This window comes from Mesitornis unicolor, unplaced genomic scaffold (assembly GCF_000695765.1).
Source record: "Mesitornis unicolor isolate BGI_N332 unplaced genomic scaffold, ASM69576v1 scaffold15864, whole genome shotgun sequence".
Taxonomy (NCBI): Eukaryota; Metazoa; Chordata; class Aves; order Mesitornithiformes; family Mesitornithidae; genus Mesitornis; species Mesitornis unicolor.
The window spans coordinates 36185-50413 of NW_010179560.1; the positions used below are offsets into that span (position 1 = coordinate 36185).

Consider the following 14229-nt stretch of genomic DNA (forward strand, 5'->3'; position numbering starts at 1 on the left):
TTTGCACTTATTTATGGTAGTATGGAAAAAAATAGTAGAAGTATTTCTGGACTATGCAAGCTATGCTCAAATTTTTATTCCTGGCTTTGAAAGTATTGTTGCATCCAGTACTGTATACGTCAGTGCTGCTCTTGAGCTGTTTTCTGTTGGGTTCAAGTTCTGTTCTCTACAGTTTTTTATGATGCCAGTTGCTGGAGTGAACTTCCCTGATGAGTAGATTTGAAGAATTGGTTTGGATGTCTTATGTTAGAAGAGTTACGAGGGAATAAGAATATTCCTGCAGCATCACTGTTCTGGGATGCCTGGGCTGCAGGGGAAAGTATAGCTGAGATGTAAATAAATAATGCCTGTAGTTATGTATGAGACTTGGTGCTTTTTGTCTCTGTTTCTAAAATTAACTTCTTGGCACATTCTGAGAGCAAGGTTAGATCTGACTTAACCCAGTTGAGGATTTCTGTTACTCATTATAGAAACAATGGACTGGGGTTTGTGGTGGTTTCTTATTGATGGGTAGTACTGGTATTTCCACAGCCAAATTATTACAGTCATTTAAGCAGTTTGAACCAAAGACCCATCCTCATGAAGCCACATATGCAGATGACTGGGTTTTTCTGTGCTGAATTTCGAATTTCAGGGTTAGCAGGAAGCCTTATACAGAGATTGTTTCCAGATTTTTAGTTTTGAAGTTAGTCTGGTCAACATAGGAAATGAAAGGAGATGGTGTTCTTGCAGAGTGGAAGGAATATTTTAAATGAACTGAAAATCAAGCTGTGGAATGCATCAGCATGTTTCCTTTCAGGCTACATTCAGAAAAATCAAGGCTCAAGAAAGCCCTTTTTGTCTTAGAAGATTTTAGGTTTAAAGGAGAGAAACAGAATGGCTCAGTCCTTGTTAAAAGTTATTTTTTAAAGGAGAAAAGTTTGGCCTCTTCCTGTTCCATTTCTTCCAATCTCAAAGGCAAAAAGGTATGAAAAGGAAGAATTTCCCCAAACGAATTAGATGCTTTCTAGTTCTGGAAGGGGACCAAAAGCATTCATCAAATACCAGTTTTATATTTTCATACTCTTAGATTGCTATCAACTTAGCTGAATATCAAACCTGGCACACTTTTTTTTTTTAAGCAGCACGATTCAGACTGTGGAGAAATGAGCAGTTGTTAGTAGTTGACCTAACTGGGTACTGAAATAAAGGAATTGTCTCAGAAATACAGTGCAACCACATCTGCCTGTCCTACTCAGCAGACAGAAGGAAAGACAAGTAGGCAAAAATAGGGAAGAAATGAGTGGTTTTAGCAATCATTCTTTCAGAGTAGAAGAGTAATAGATGTTAAAACATAATAAAAGGGAAGAAAAAGAGAAGAAAAAAATATTTTATATGAAAAATGGGAAAGAGTAATATTTGATACATTTGAAGCTGAGGTATTTTAAGTCCTCTTAAGCTCACAAAAATCTTTCTAGCACGGTAAAACTTCCCTTTCCAAGATGTACGGAAGGTTCTTGATCTATGTCTCGTATAAAGGACTCTTCTGCTAATCTTCTGCATTCACTTTTACCGTACTTTTGCTACTTCGTGAATTTTTGAAGAATGTTTGCTCAGTTGAATGAAATAAAATTTATAGATTTATACAATAATTTATAATGATGAAGTTAGAAGTCTAACAAGTTAGTGGTCGTATTTCCTTTGTATCTCTCTTATCTTTCCCTGGTTTTGACCATGTGAAAAAAGCATCTCGGTGAAATCAAACTTGCCCATATTCTCTTGGGGTTACCATCGCTGTGCTGTGGATGCTAAAGCAGATGTAGTGTATACAGTGAAGATGCTTTGCATGGAGACTGTGCATAACTTTGTGTACTTATTACTGTACTTCTTTGCTTGGGAAGTGGCCTTTTTGTCAGTCGCATCGCACTTGACCTTCGTGGTTCGCTGAAAGCATTTTTCCTCTGCACTGCTTCTTGTGCTCTATCCTGTCTTGTTTAACAATGTTCTTGGTGTCCTGGGTTACCACATTATTCAGCTTACTATAAGCAGCTTTCTTCTGCGTTATTAATCATTCTCTCAATTTTTTTCCTGTTGCCAGCCTTTATTGATAATGATGGGAGTTCACCTCCCTCCCCCACCCATTTTAGTTAAATTGGTTTCTAGATAAAGAGTAACTCCTCCTCATCAAAAATTATGTCCCCTTCCTGGGTAGCTATATTATGATGAGTCATGATACACAGTTGCAGAGTTCTTAAGTGCTGTCATTTTATTAGTACTTAATTCATTTCAAATGATCCTTGTAGCTTTTATACCGTTGTAGATTTTATACCATTCTGCTTTCTCAACTGGAATGGTGGTTGATACTGAGTGAAAGAGGAAAAGACAACAGAAGCGGCTATAATAAAAGATGGTTCATTCTGAATACGCTGCTGTGCTGCACCCTAGTTTGGTCCTGACCAAGTTGTGTGCAGTTGTTTCATGTCAAACCCTCCCCACTCCCCAGCCCACTGGCTTGCTTTTCTGCATCAAATATCACTGCAGATACGGCCGTCAAAGAGTAGTTCAAGAGCGGTGCAACAGCTGAATGCTACATGATCTCTCCTGTAAGGTCTCTAACCTGATTTTCTTTCATCCCTTTGGAAGTGGTGGATTTCTGTTGTGATGAGCACGGTTCAGTAGCCTCCCCAGAATTCCATTGTCCTTAATTATATTAGTACTCTTAACATCCGATCTCCTTTTCGGTTTATTTTTGTACTAGTTATGAATTTTCCACAGTTTATTACCTGATTCTTCTTCTGTAAAGTCACAGGAAGAGCAACTGTTCGACGATCCATGCTCTTTGATTATTCTTTTACTTAAACTGATCCGTTTTTTATTGGTTGCTTTTCCAAAGCAAGCAGCCTCCACTGCCTTTAATTTCCTCCTCCTATTGGTTTCCCAAGACTTCTTTTGTATTTAAAGTCCCAAGTAGTAGCCTTCATCAGGATGAACTTTAACTTATTGCTGGTAATTGCTAAATTAAATTACTGAAACCGTTGTTGCTTTGCTGACTTTTCAAACACTCATGAAATTTTAATGAAATTGTACAATTTTATTCCTAAATAAATAGAAGGATGGAAAAACATACAGGAATATAGTGCTTTTGAAGCTAGAAAATACAGACAGTGCAGTCAAGTGGTGTCTGTTGCTGAAGAGATGGCTTGAGTTAATTCTGGTGTCTGCTGAAAGCGTCCATCTGGGGAGATGTGCTGTGCCCCCCAAACACAGCGCTGCTGCCGGCTCTGCGTTCCAGGAAAAGGTTTTAGTGCAAAATAGAAACATGAGCAGCATAAAAATACTTGATGCATAGCCCCATCGCCCTAGCCCTGGGGGGACTGATGAGTGTGCACGTGGGGTGTATTTGATGGTTTTGGGATTTTAGATTTTTTTAGCAGAACACTTAGTCTCTGATATAATTGCATGTACAACGTTTCTTCAGTTAATACAAATCGATCTTCTGGTGAGTTTTAGAACCAGCAAAATGTTCTAAATGCCAACAGGTGGCACTTCAAAGGAGTTTGGAGCAATTGTTCACCAAAAGTCTGCATTCCAGAGCTTATTTTTGATCAACCTTGCCCTAGTCTGTTTTTTAAATTCTGCTTTATTTTACCATGCAGCAGTTTTTTGTCTGATAAGAGGTTGCTGTGAGCTTGGTTAGAGCCATATTGAAATCTTATCTTCCTGTTTTCAAATGCAGCACAGCACATTCAGTTCTTCTCAGAGAAATTCCATTTTCTCTTCTGCAAAGCTGGACTCTGGATTTCATCATTTATTTGTTTATTTTTTACTCAAACTTTCTGATTCACTATTACACGAGGAATGTGATTGCAGTAACATGTGGGAAGGCTTTTTTGGGATGGTGAGTAAGATGTTCAGTCTGAGAGCTAATCTTTGGGGAAAAAAAGTTAATTTTTAAGGTCAGTGGTCCAGTTGATCACACAAGGACAAGTAAAGAACAAGGGACAAGTGACAAGAACACATTGCTATGCAGGGGGAGGCAGCAGCCTCTTTTGGCTGCATTCAGAGTGATGTAAGTGTTCAGGAAACCACACCTGAGTACTAGTGAATGCTAGTAAATATTTTCTAGTCCAAGGGGAAGCTGCAGTCCTCAGGTTCACACCTGGGTGGTGCATTCCTTTCCACTCCGGATGCAATCCAGCAGTATCGCCCCGTCCAGAGCTCAGCTGCAGGCAAGGTTTTTCCTGCTCACACGTCCTTGTAACTTGCTCTTTTTCTCAGTGGTACGCACTGATGATCTCCTGGTGGGTCTGAAGAGTCCAGCACACAGTCAAATCCAGATTTTAGCATTGGGTGAGAGTAACCCCCTGGAGGGCATAGAGGGGATGAAGACAAGCTCTGAACCTCACTAAATTTGTAATTGTAGACAGTCAAGTATCTGTTGTGAGAGGACCATAGAGGGTGATGGAGCACTGAATGTCTTGAAGATGATGATGGCAAGCTGCTTCATAACTGAATATGAAGCAACTTCGTATCGCTAGAACAAAAATAAAGAAGAAAATAGTTATGAGTGTTTACCTCTGCTGGTGACTTTGAAAAACAACAACAACAAACCAAACCAGATGAAATAAAACCAAAACCCAAGCAAGTTAGGAGACTGTTTAAATTTTATTATGTTTTGACTAGACCAGAAAGCTACTTAGATTACATGTGATAGTTCAGTCTTGCTTTAGCACTCATTAGGCAGGGATGCACCATTCATATTAAGGTATGTTATTACTACGTGGTTTAGATGCAACTGTGTAGGACAGATACCTGCAGGCCTGTTTTGAACATTTATGTCCTACTTAAAAAGAATCAGACTGCTAACAGTTTGAGGCAACTTGAGAAATCAAAATCCTCCTCCTCTGTTGAAGGTTGCAGGCAGACTGAGACCACAGGAGAAAAACTAGGCCTCAGAGAGATCAATTTAAATTTGGCCTCTGCTGAAGTCTCTGGCAGCCAAGCTGCTCAATCTTTCAGCAGGTACTAGAAATGAAGGGTGAGGGTGTCTTTTTCATGGTAGGTAGGAAGTTCAAGAGGGTTTGGCTGTCAGAAACATTTGTGGCTGTGTTGGCCAAGCCAAACTTGGCAAGAGGAGTTTCTGAGCAGGTATGCTCAGCTCCCTTTTTTTCAGCTACAAATGCCAGACCTGAGCTTGACACTGTCTTATAACCAGTGCAGGAATCTTTCTGCTCTGAGTTCCTGTTAGTGTGCTCCACCTAAAAAATAGGGTTTGTTCTTGTTCAGAGGTAGGCTTAGGCTTGAAAGCAGCATCCTCGGGTATACTGAGGTCCTACCCCTTTGGGTTGTGTGCAGTTATCCGGTTCTTTTTCAGTTTTGGGATCTGTTAGAGTTTTGTGACTTTAAAATTAATATGCTCATTACCCAGGCACAACACAGTATAACCCCAAAAAAAGGACAGCAAGTTTTATTTAAAAGTTAATTTTCTTAAATCCACTGTGACTTAGGTTTTTCTGGCAGTGTGAGATCTTGGATAATTATGTAAGGCTTATTTTAAACCAGAGCATGCAGAAATATGCCTATGACTGTGATTTGATAGCACGTCTTGGTAATGGCACGTGGAGGTAGCTGCGCTAAGACCTGCTTCATTGAAGGAAGGTCTGTGTAGGCTAAAGCTCCCTTCAGAAAATGTTCATTTTTTCCTGTAACCTGGGGTTCCTGGAGGGCTGTCAGAGGCAGATTCTTCTCCCCACCCTGCCCTGCAAGTGGCTGGAGGGGTGGTTGGAGCTGTTCTGAGGAATCCATGCAGCAGTGGCTCTGCTCCACAGAAGCAGAAGGTAGGAAAGCAGCACAGAAGAGGACTGCAGGAGTCTGCCCGGAATGAAGTTTGAACCATTGTCCACTGAAGGAACAGTTTCAAATACTAGCTAAATATTTAATAAATTATTTTAAAACATTTTACTGTAAATAATAAGATAATGTGCCTGTATTCATCTGGCACTTTTTAGGTGCAATTAATGATCTTTGTTGCTTACTCACTTGGGCAATTTACTTGTCTTTATCCATTCTTACTTTACGTCTGGGAAAATAATAAATTGAGTGACCTTGTTCCAAAATCCATTTCTAAATGAATACTTCTGTGGATTTACTATTAATTTCATATTGGCTTTTCTCTAATATATCGCTACTTTTAAAACGAAGGACTCTGTCTGTAGGTAGTGCTTTTCTTAAGCGAGACTTGACAAAGCACTCTGTCATAATGCTGGCAAGCCTGGAGCCTCTAATGGGCCCTCCTGTTCTCGTTTCACATGTCTGTCAGGATTTGAAAATACTGTGTTTCCAGAAGGTGACACTGGGGATGTTTCAGCTTGACCTGTGTAGCTTGTACTGGGTCAAATTTTGGCAGAGCACACTGCATGCTACTGATAACTCAGAACCTAAATATTAGGAAATACCGTCTAGCCTTGTTCAGGTAGTGAGTGTGCATTTGTAATAAAGCAGTACAACTCCTTTGAGTAGACACCATGAAAACACCACTAATTGATAGATTTGATAGCGTTGCTGCAATTGTCTTCTCACACTTAATTAAATTAAATGCAAGTTAAAGGCAGGTAGAAACCTGTGAGTCAGCCCTTGCATATATGGTCTAGTTGGTGCTAATAACTGTGGCTTTTAGAGTGCACCTCAGACTGCGTATTGCAGGTTTCTTCATGTGTGTGGTAGCTCTTCTGTAAAATTCAAGTGGCAATTTTAGGCAAGAGCAAACATCTGCCCAACATCTTGTTTGTCCGTGACTCCAGGTGGGTATCAGAGGAAGAGTGTGAACACTGCAAATATGCATCCTCCTTCTCTCGCATACTCTCCTTGCTTCCGACTGTTTCCAGTGTGGGAGGCTTCCCAAGCCAGGTGGGGGTGTCTGCCTCTTTAGTTAACCCTCCAACAGGTTTCTTCCTTGTTCTTGCCCGATTTCCTCTTGAACCCAACTCGAGATTTTTGACGTCCTTTGGCAAGGGGTTCCCCACAGTTTTATTCCTTTCTGCACAAAGAATCATTTCTCTCTGTTTGCTTTGAAAACTTTTCCTCCTGGCTCCATTTTTAATACATCTATTCTCGTGTTGAGAAGGAGCGGTCTATCCCTGGGCACGTTCTTTGTGCCGGCAGTGTTTTTGTCAGCCTCGGTCGTGTTTCTTTCATAGCTGTCTCAGCTGCAGGCTTGAGGAGTCTTGTACTTTGTGCTAAGACCTAACACCTCTTACATCCTTCTGCCAACAGGTGGCTGGCTTTAGTAGTCAACTTCTAAAATGCTTTAAGATATTGCTGGGTATGATGTAAGCATCTTACTATACTAGCCCAAACACAACATGACCTCAGAGACAAAACAACTCCAGTTCCCACAGAATAGACACAAAATTGACAAGGGAAGCTCAAAGTGCCACCTTGGCAATGCGCCCCTCCTTCCTGCTTTGCTTTCTGGGTCTGCTGCTCTCTCTCTTTGCAAACCTGTGCATTGAAGACGTGCCGGAGAGAGGTCATGGCTGGGTTGATACCTGACCTTGACTGTTGCTGGTAGTAACCTATGTTCAGATGTAAATTTGACTCTCCTGAATTAATCTTTATAGCACATATTTTCACCTCCTTTGGTCTTTTTTTCAGTTTCTAAATATGCTAAGCAGCATATGAACATGGACTGGTATCAGTCTTTCTGGGACCTTGTAGATGCAGTCTCTTCTCCATCTGCTGTTTGCTGCTTTCTTGACTTTAATATGCAAAGTGGTGTATTTCTTCTTTATCATGTAGCTTAGATTTTTAAGAACCTTTGAGGGATCTGCGTAGCTGTTGCTTCATCGATGAGCTGCAACTGCAAGCTCTTACAAAGGCTGAGCTTGCCGAGCAAGGCTGAGCTTGTAAATGTGCTTAAAGTGCAGACCAAGAAAGTTGGATTTGTGTTTTTGAAGGTTTGCTTTTGGTGAATGGGGGAAAGCACCTAACATTTGGGCCAACATGTTATGTGACTGTACCCGTATCCAGCGAATGAACTTGTTCTATTCTATTCTATGTACTACAATATGTCAGAACAACAGAAATAACCATGAGAGTAAAATCTTGGTCTGGCTGAATTTTGTAAGAGTATTTCTGTACTCTGTAGTGAAATCTGAATTTGATTTTTGGCTGTCTTATTTTATTTGCGCCTCACACCTCATGAAGTAGTATAAAAATGGAATCACTATCAAATAAGTGACGTGCACTTTCTGATTACTTTTAATATGACATTTCTTTTTGTTCCTAGAGAGCAAATCAAAAGGCCTCCAGTGGGTGATAGACACAACCATTGCGTATCCCAAAGGTGAACCTATAGACATCCAAACTTGGATTCTTGGCTACAGACAACCAACAGTTACGCATGTACATTACAGGTAGGAAATAAACCTTTTATTCTTACATTGAACTAAAATATTAAAAAATAACTATTCACAAATTAGTAACATCACGTTTCAGGATACACAAAATCAGTAGCAACATCTTTTTAATGCGCATCTCTCACAGCTGGGCAATATTATCTAAACACAATGCAGTTTTCTTTTGAGAAGTTCAGTGACCACTCCATATCATAGCCCATTTAAGTTTTTGGCTGATGTCCTGTGGCTAAATATAGTTACGGGGAATATATTTGATGGCTAGGTCATCTTTTCCACTTTAACATTAAGCATAAATGTCTGGTAAACCAAACTGGATTTTTTTTTTCTTAATAATAACAACAAATTAAAAATCACTGTGTTAATAATATCTCAGGAAAGCTGTTATTTAATATTTATTGTATTTTTTCTGATGAAGAAATGTCAGCTTTTTCACTCAAAGCATACTCTTAATGATTGAGCAGAGCCGCACTCAGGAAGTAGTAGCAAATCCCATTGACACTTAGGATGAGGTACTGTTAAAACTTTTCTCCTCAGCAGTTCTTTGTCTCAAGACCTAAACTAAAGGACAGAGAAGTTGCATTTTGCTTTTGATTTGCAGTTAACTGCAAGTCTGAAATCTCCAGAAATATGTTAACACTCTTCTTATACCAAATAAATTAATCACATTTTATCCCCAAATTGCATTGTTTTGCCTTAATTCCCTTCTACTGATTTGGGGAGCTTCTAGACCTTTACAGTAAGCTTTTGGTGATCCTTGCGCCGATCCCCTGGGTGACAGCTTAACTGGGAATGACCTTGTCCAGCGTCACTGCTGTGTCAGTGCTGTGTGGTGCAGAGTACAGGCTGCTCACTGGAGCTCCTCTCCACAGCCATGTTTCAATCTGTCCCTGCTTTTTATAGAAATCTGCCTTCTAGTTTTTCCGAAGGTGAACATACTTACACCCTAATTTATGTAAGGTATCTGTTGTGCTTTATTCAGGTCACCTTAGTACTCTCTCAGATCCCTGGGGTAATTGCAAGTTGAATGTATTTAGAATTTTACTAAAGAGTCTTTCCAAAAATACTTCCTTAAAAAAAAGAAAGTTATGTTAAGTTGAATTAACTTCCTGCTTCTAAATGTGTATATTCAAACCCTATTTTTGAGGACAAGCATAAAAATGATGTAACCTTCATTGAACTTGAATGTTACAGTTCTTGTAGTCTAAAATTCTAAGGAAGAAGTATTAGAAATTGTTTATTGTTGGGTGTAAGTTTGTTGTTTTCCTCCAGAGGGTCTAAATCAGTGGTTTAGACAGGGGCATTTTTTTTATGTTTTATTTTTAAGTAACCTCTAGTTGTTATGGCTGACCCTGTGAGAACGTCTGAGGTATGCCCCAAAGGGAAACTAACTCAGCAGTGTCTCTGAAGGCTGGAGCTGGATATAATGTCTGAAATGAGAACTGAGTATCTGGTTTTAGCTGGAGCTTTGGCTAACTCTTCAGTCCTGGTAATTCTTAAATCGTCATGTCAAGTTCAGGCAGGTGTCCTCTGGACTGTAAGGGCTGTAGTTGGATGCAAGATGACCATTCTTCCAGATGCATTGAACAAAGTGCCCTGGCTCTGACAGCAGGTGGGAGCAGCGAAGGTGCGGGGAGGCAGCCCGAGCGTGATCCCACTGTAACATGTTCCAAGCTGGTATCGCATCTGGATCATGCTTTTGGTGTAGGGGCTGATGGAGCTGGCCTTCATAAATTTGTCTAATACCATTGTTAATCTGTGTATACTTAGACCTCTACAATTTCCTGTGATACAACTTTTAACTGTGCTTGAGGGTGGCAGCTGGGACCACTTCCTTTTTCCTCATGTTGAGTTCTCCATCTGATGCCCTCAATGGGTGCCACCCATTTCCTGCCCGTGGTGATGGATCACTCCTCGGTGACGCTCTCTGTGGCCCATGATTTCACAGAGCTTTCTCATATCCTGCCTTAGCTGTCCCACTCCCAGCCCAATGAGTCTTCATCTGTTTGGTGTCTTCTCACACAAAGGCCTTTCCCCGATTGTCCTTGTTACTTTTGTCGGTGCCTTTTCTGGTTTTGCCACAACTTGTTGGTGAGTTGCCTGACGTCCTGAATTCCCCTCAGTGATTTCAGGATTGCTTACCAGAGTAATAACAGCTAATTGCAGGGCCTGCGGCAGCATATGCATAGCTGTTGGTGCCTTTTCCTTCTCCAGTGTTCATCGCCTTGCATTTACTGGTATTTAATTTAATCTGCAATTATTGTCAGGTCCTTCTGCAACTCTGCTCTTTGACTACACAAAATAATTCTGTGCCAAAAAAGTCATGTAATTTTGGTATCCTTTTCTCCAGATTTTATGTATCATCTAGCTGTGATGTGCTAAGACTTTTCAATGTCTCTGGAATTAGAGACGTGGTAGTTTGGAATGAACAGGGTGAATTTTCACCTTCAGTGTTTTTGACAAAATTTATTTTTAGGTACCTTTGTATGGCTTTAAAAATATTTTTCTGTTTTCAGTAAAAGATACATTTATCCGTGGCAGGATTAGCAGAGAGCGACTGAACAGCATGTGTCCATTAATTCATTCATGTTGCATCATCCTCTTCTATTGCTTATACAGAAATTTTCCTGTTGAATTCTCTTCAGGGCATTACAGCAACTGATTACTCCTTCCCCCCACATCCCTCCTCCCGATCACCTGACTTCACTCGTTAGGGGTTATTTTTTTAGCAAGATGCTGTAATGTGATAGGCACCTTCAGAGTTTTGACAACTTTAAATGGGGTATTGATGGTTTGAACAGTCGTTGGTACCACTGGGAACCTGTGAAGATGTGCCTGGGAAACTGGAGGTAGTGGATGGGATAGAGCAGGGCACAGCTGTTTTCTCCCAGAGGGTTTCTCGTGTTAAAGAAAACCTCGCAGCTCTGCTGTCACTTTATTGAACCTTCTCCAGGGTTGGGAAGCCTGATAATTGAAACCCAGTTGGCTGACATCAATTTCTTAAAGCTTATTTTTTAAGTTACCAGCATGGCCAGTGGAGTACAGTCTCTCAAGAGCATTGCATGCGTGCTTCCTAAATCGTACCCTCTCTTGTCCAAAAATACAGTGATGTCTTGACGCTGTTGCCATGTCAGATCTTGAACAGGAGAAGTTACGGAAAATGTCACAACCCTTTATGCTGCTTAAACGGTGTGTGCTACAAACAGCTGTACTTCGTGACAGCAAGCTGGTCCTTGCCACGTCCCCCTCCTTCCTTCTGTCCTCGACACTTCTGTTTGGCAATGCAGAGCTTCCCTTTACATGCTGTGAAGTGCCCTGAGAGGTTTCTGTGCAGCGTTGCTCCCTGAGAGCAGGTCAGGCCGTGGGGCAGAGAATGATGCACCAGACCTGTGTACCTGTACGGCATGACCAGGAAACCTAAACAACTTTTTTGAGTTCATCTTCCACATGGAAACCAAAGCATTGCTGTAACACAGCCATTCAAGTATCTGGGGTTGTCAGCCAGGAACGCCAGTGCTTATTCTGCAGGTCACAAATTTGAGGTGGTTTCTTGTTAATTCTTAATTATTATAACAATTGGATATTAACTGCTCTTTGTCCTTAACAGTGTAGGCAAGGGTTAAATCAGTGATTTGGGTTTGAAAAGGTCTATGTTGTGCTGAGCTGCGAAATGTCCCTTGTAAAGTTGGAGCGTTTCTTTCACCTCTTCAAAACAAACTCAGTTAGCAAAGGAAAACCTGACGTCAAGTGGGCTTCATCTTTGAAAAGATGTAAATGGCAGAAAAGTCTTCTAAAGATGGAAAATGTCAGAGGTGTGTTTGACATAAATGTCCTCTGAGATTTTAATGTAATGAATATCAAGTGCATCTGGATTGTTGTTATTCCTCCCTTTTCCTTCATCTAGTGCCATAAAATTTTGCACGCTTTTAGTAATTTGGAATATTTTGGGGAGATTACATTCAAAATAAATTTTAAAGGTAGTCTTTAAATCATTGGGGAGAAAGTTCTGCATGAGTCTGTGTGCTCTAGTGCACTTGTTTCTCATCTGTCATTTCTTTTAACTGAGTTCTAGGAAAAAATTACAAAAAAAATAAAAAGCCCCTTTGGAAAAAGTGAACAATAGTTTTGACCAGATGCCATCTCAACTGGATGAAAGGAGAATGGGAATTTAAACACATTCTTCCCCTTTTAGAGTGGTCCAGAGTGAGGAAGCGATGCATGATAGCAGTGGGGAAAAAAGCAACGTTTTCTGTGCTCCTCGAAGTGGAGCCGAGGAGACCATGGAGCCTCTTTTGTCCTGGTCACTCTCTCAGTCCTTTCTGCCATTCCCCTTGGTCACAACCCATCTCTCTCTGCTTGATGGTCCTTCAAAGCCAGTGTTGCTCTTTCTCATCGCCTGTCCTTTTACTGCAGGATCTTTTCGTTTTCATCCCACTTAGGGAGCAACAGAGGAGTGTAGAGGACACAGCAACTAGCTGTATTTTTCATTTTGAGATGCTTTTCTAGCTGATGGAAATGGCAGAGAAAGTTCAGTTTAATTCAGTAATCTTTTTTATGTTTGAAAGCTCAGTTTTGATAATGAGTTGGAGCTTGCTTTTCAGAATTCAGTTTTCTGTACAAATGACATGTTTTCTCAGACATTCATAACCAGGCAAACTGTGGCCTGATTTTCATCAGGATGTCAAAAGAGACTTCCCTAGAAATAAGTGCAATTACCAAGTTTCAGATTCTTCAAAGCACAAAGGTGTGGGAACTTACCCTTCGAACTATCGGATGATTTTCTGACTCTTGACAAACTTGTCTAAGAACTCATTGGAAAGTGTTGAAAAATGAGTTTGCTCTCTGAAACATAGTATTAAAGGAAAATGTCTCACTAACTTCTTCCAAGTCAAACACTGCTGGGATTATCTGGGGAAACGTCAACCCGTCTGCAAAAGCCTTAAGCACCAAAACAAAAAGGGCTGGAAGGTGCAAGGCTCCATCTTTAACTGGAGACATCACTATGAGAGCTGCCTTTTAATGGCTTTGCAGGAAAGGTTTGTTTCCTCAGAATGGTTCAGCTTCATGCTTGGGTCATTTTCTGATGTGCGTTGACCATAAATCCAGATTCAGTGCAGCTGCGCTCAGTAGAAATAAGCTGAGTGGTTTGGTGTCTGTGTAGCAGGACCACATACTGGTTACTGTTCTCAGCTCCCACCGTTTCCCCACAGTGAGCTGAGTTTTGGGATTATTTCTTTTCTTCTTACACCAGACACTTTAGTCTGGCTGACTTGGTGCTTCTCAGCTGGTCTCCACGTTTCTCCAGTGTAAGATTTCTCGCGTGCTGCAGTTCTGCTGTCAAAACCCGAGAGTTAAAAATGGAAAAAAACCCCAACCCTGGGTATGAAGTTTGTTCAGTGCTTACCTTTCCCTCCGTCAAGAATGGCTTGGGGGTTATTTGTGTTAGATTCCTAAAAAAAAGTGCCCTTGTATGACCATATCCTGCATTTGCACTGTGTGGTGGTGATTGTGGTGTAGAGACCCCAAATTCGGAGCCCCCCATAGTCGCTTCCACCGCCGAGGAGAGCTGTGTCTGTGCTGCGTGGAGGTGCCACGTTATTTCCAGCCATCTCGGCTCTCTCTGTGCCATCATGCGGATGAGTACTCTGTCACCTTCCTTTCTCGTACCTGCTTTTGTTCTGTGCTGCGGTTGAGACAAGCTTCCAAACGCTGAGGAAGTTCTTTTTTTGTGTCTACGTTAATACAGATCTATTGAACAACAAAAAAAGAGACTCCGAGCTATAAATAAGATGAAATACTTTGTGGCTGGTGGATGAATTTTGCAGGAAAGCCCATT

At 40.9% G+C, this 14229-nt stretch overlaps 1 protein-coding gene across 1 annotated transcript in view; it reads left to right on the forward strand.

Annotated features, from left to right (window-relative positions):
• LPGAT1 (lysophosphatidylglycerol acyltransferase 1) overlaps positions 1 to 14229 on the forward strand; it is a 59943-nt gene that overhangs the window by 36160 nt on the left and 9554 nt on the right. The window contains exon 5 of the mRNA XM_010182833.1: positions 8267 to 8393. Within this exon, the coding sequence (XP_010181135.1) occupies positions 8267 to 8393 (127 nt within the window). The remainder of the gene's footprint in view (positions 1 to 8266; positions 8394 to 14229) is intronic.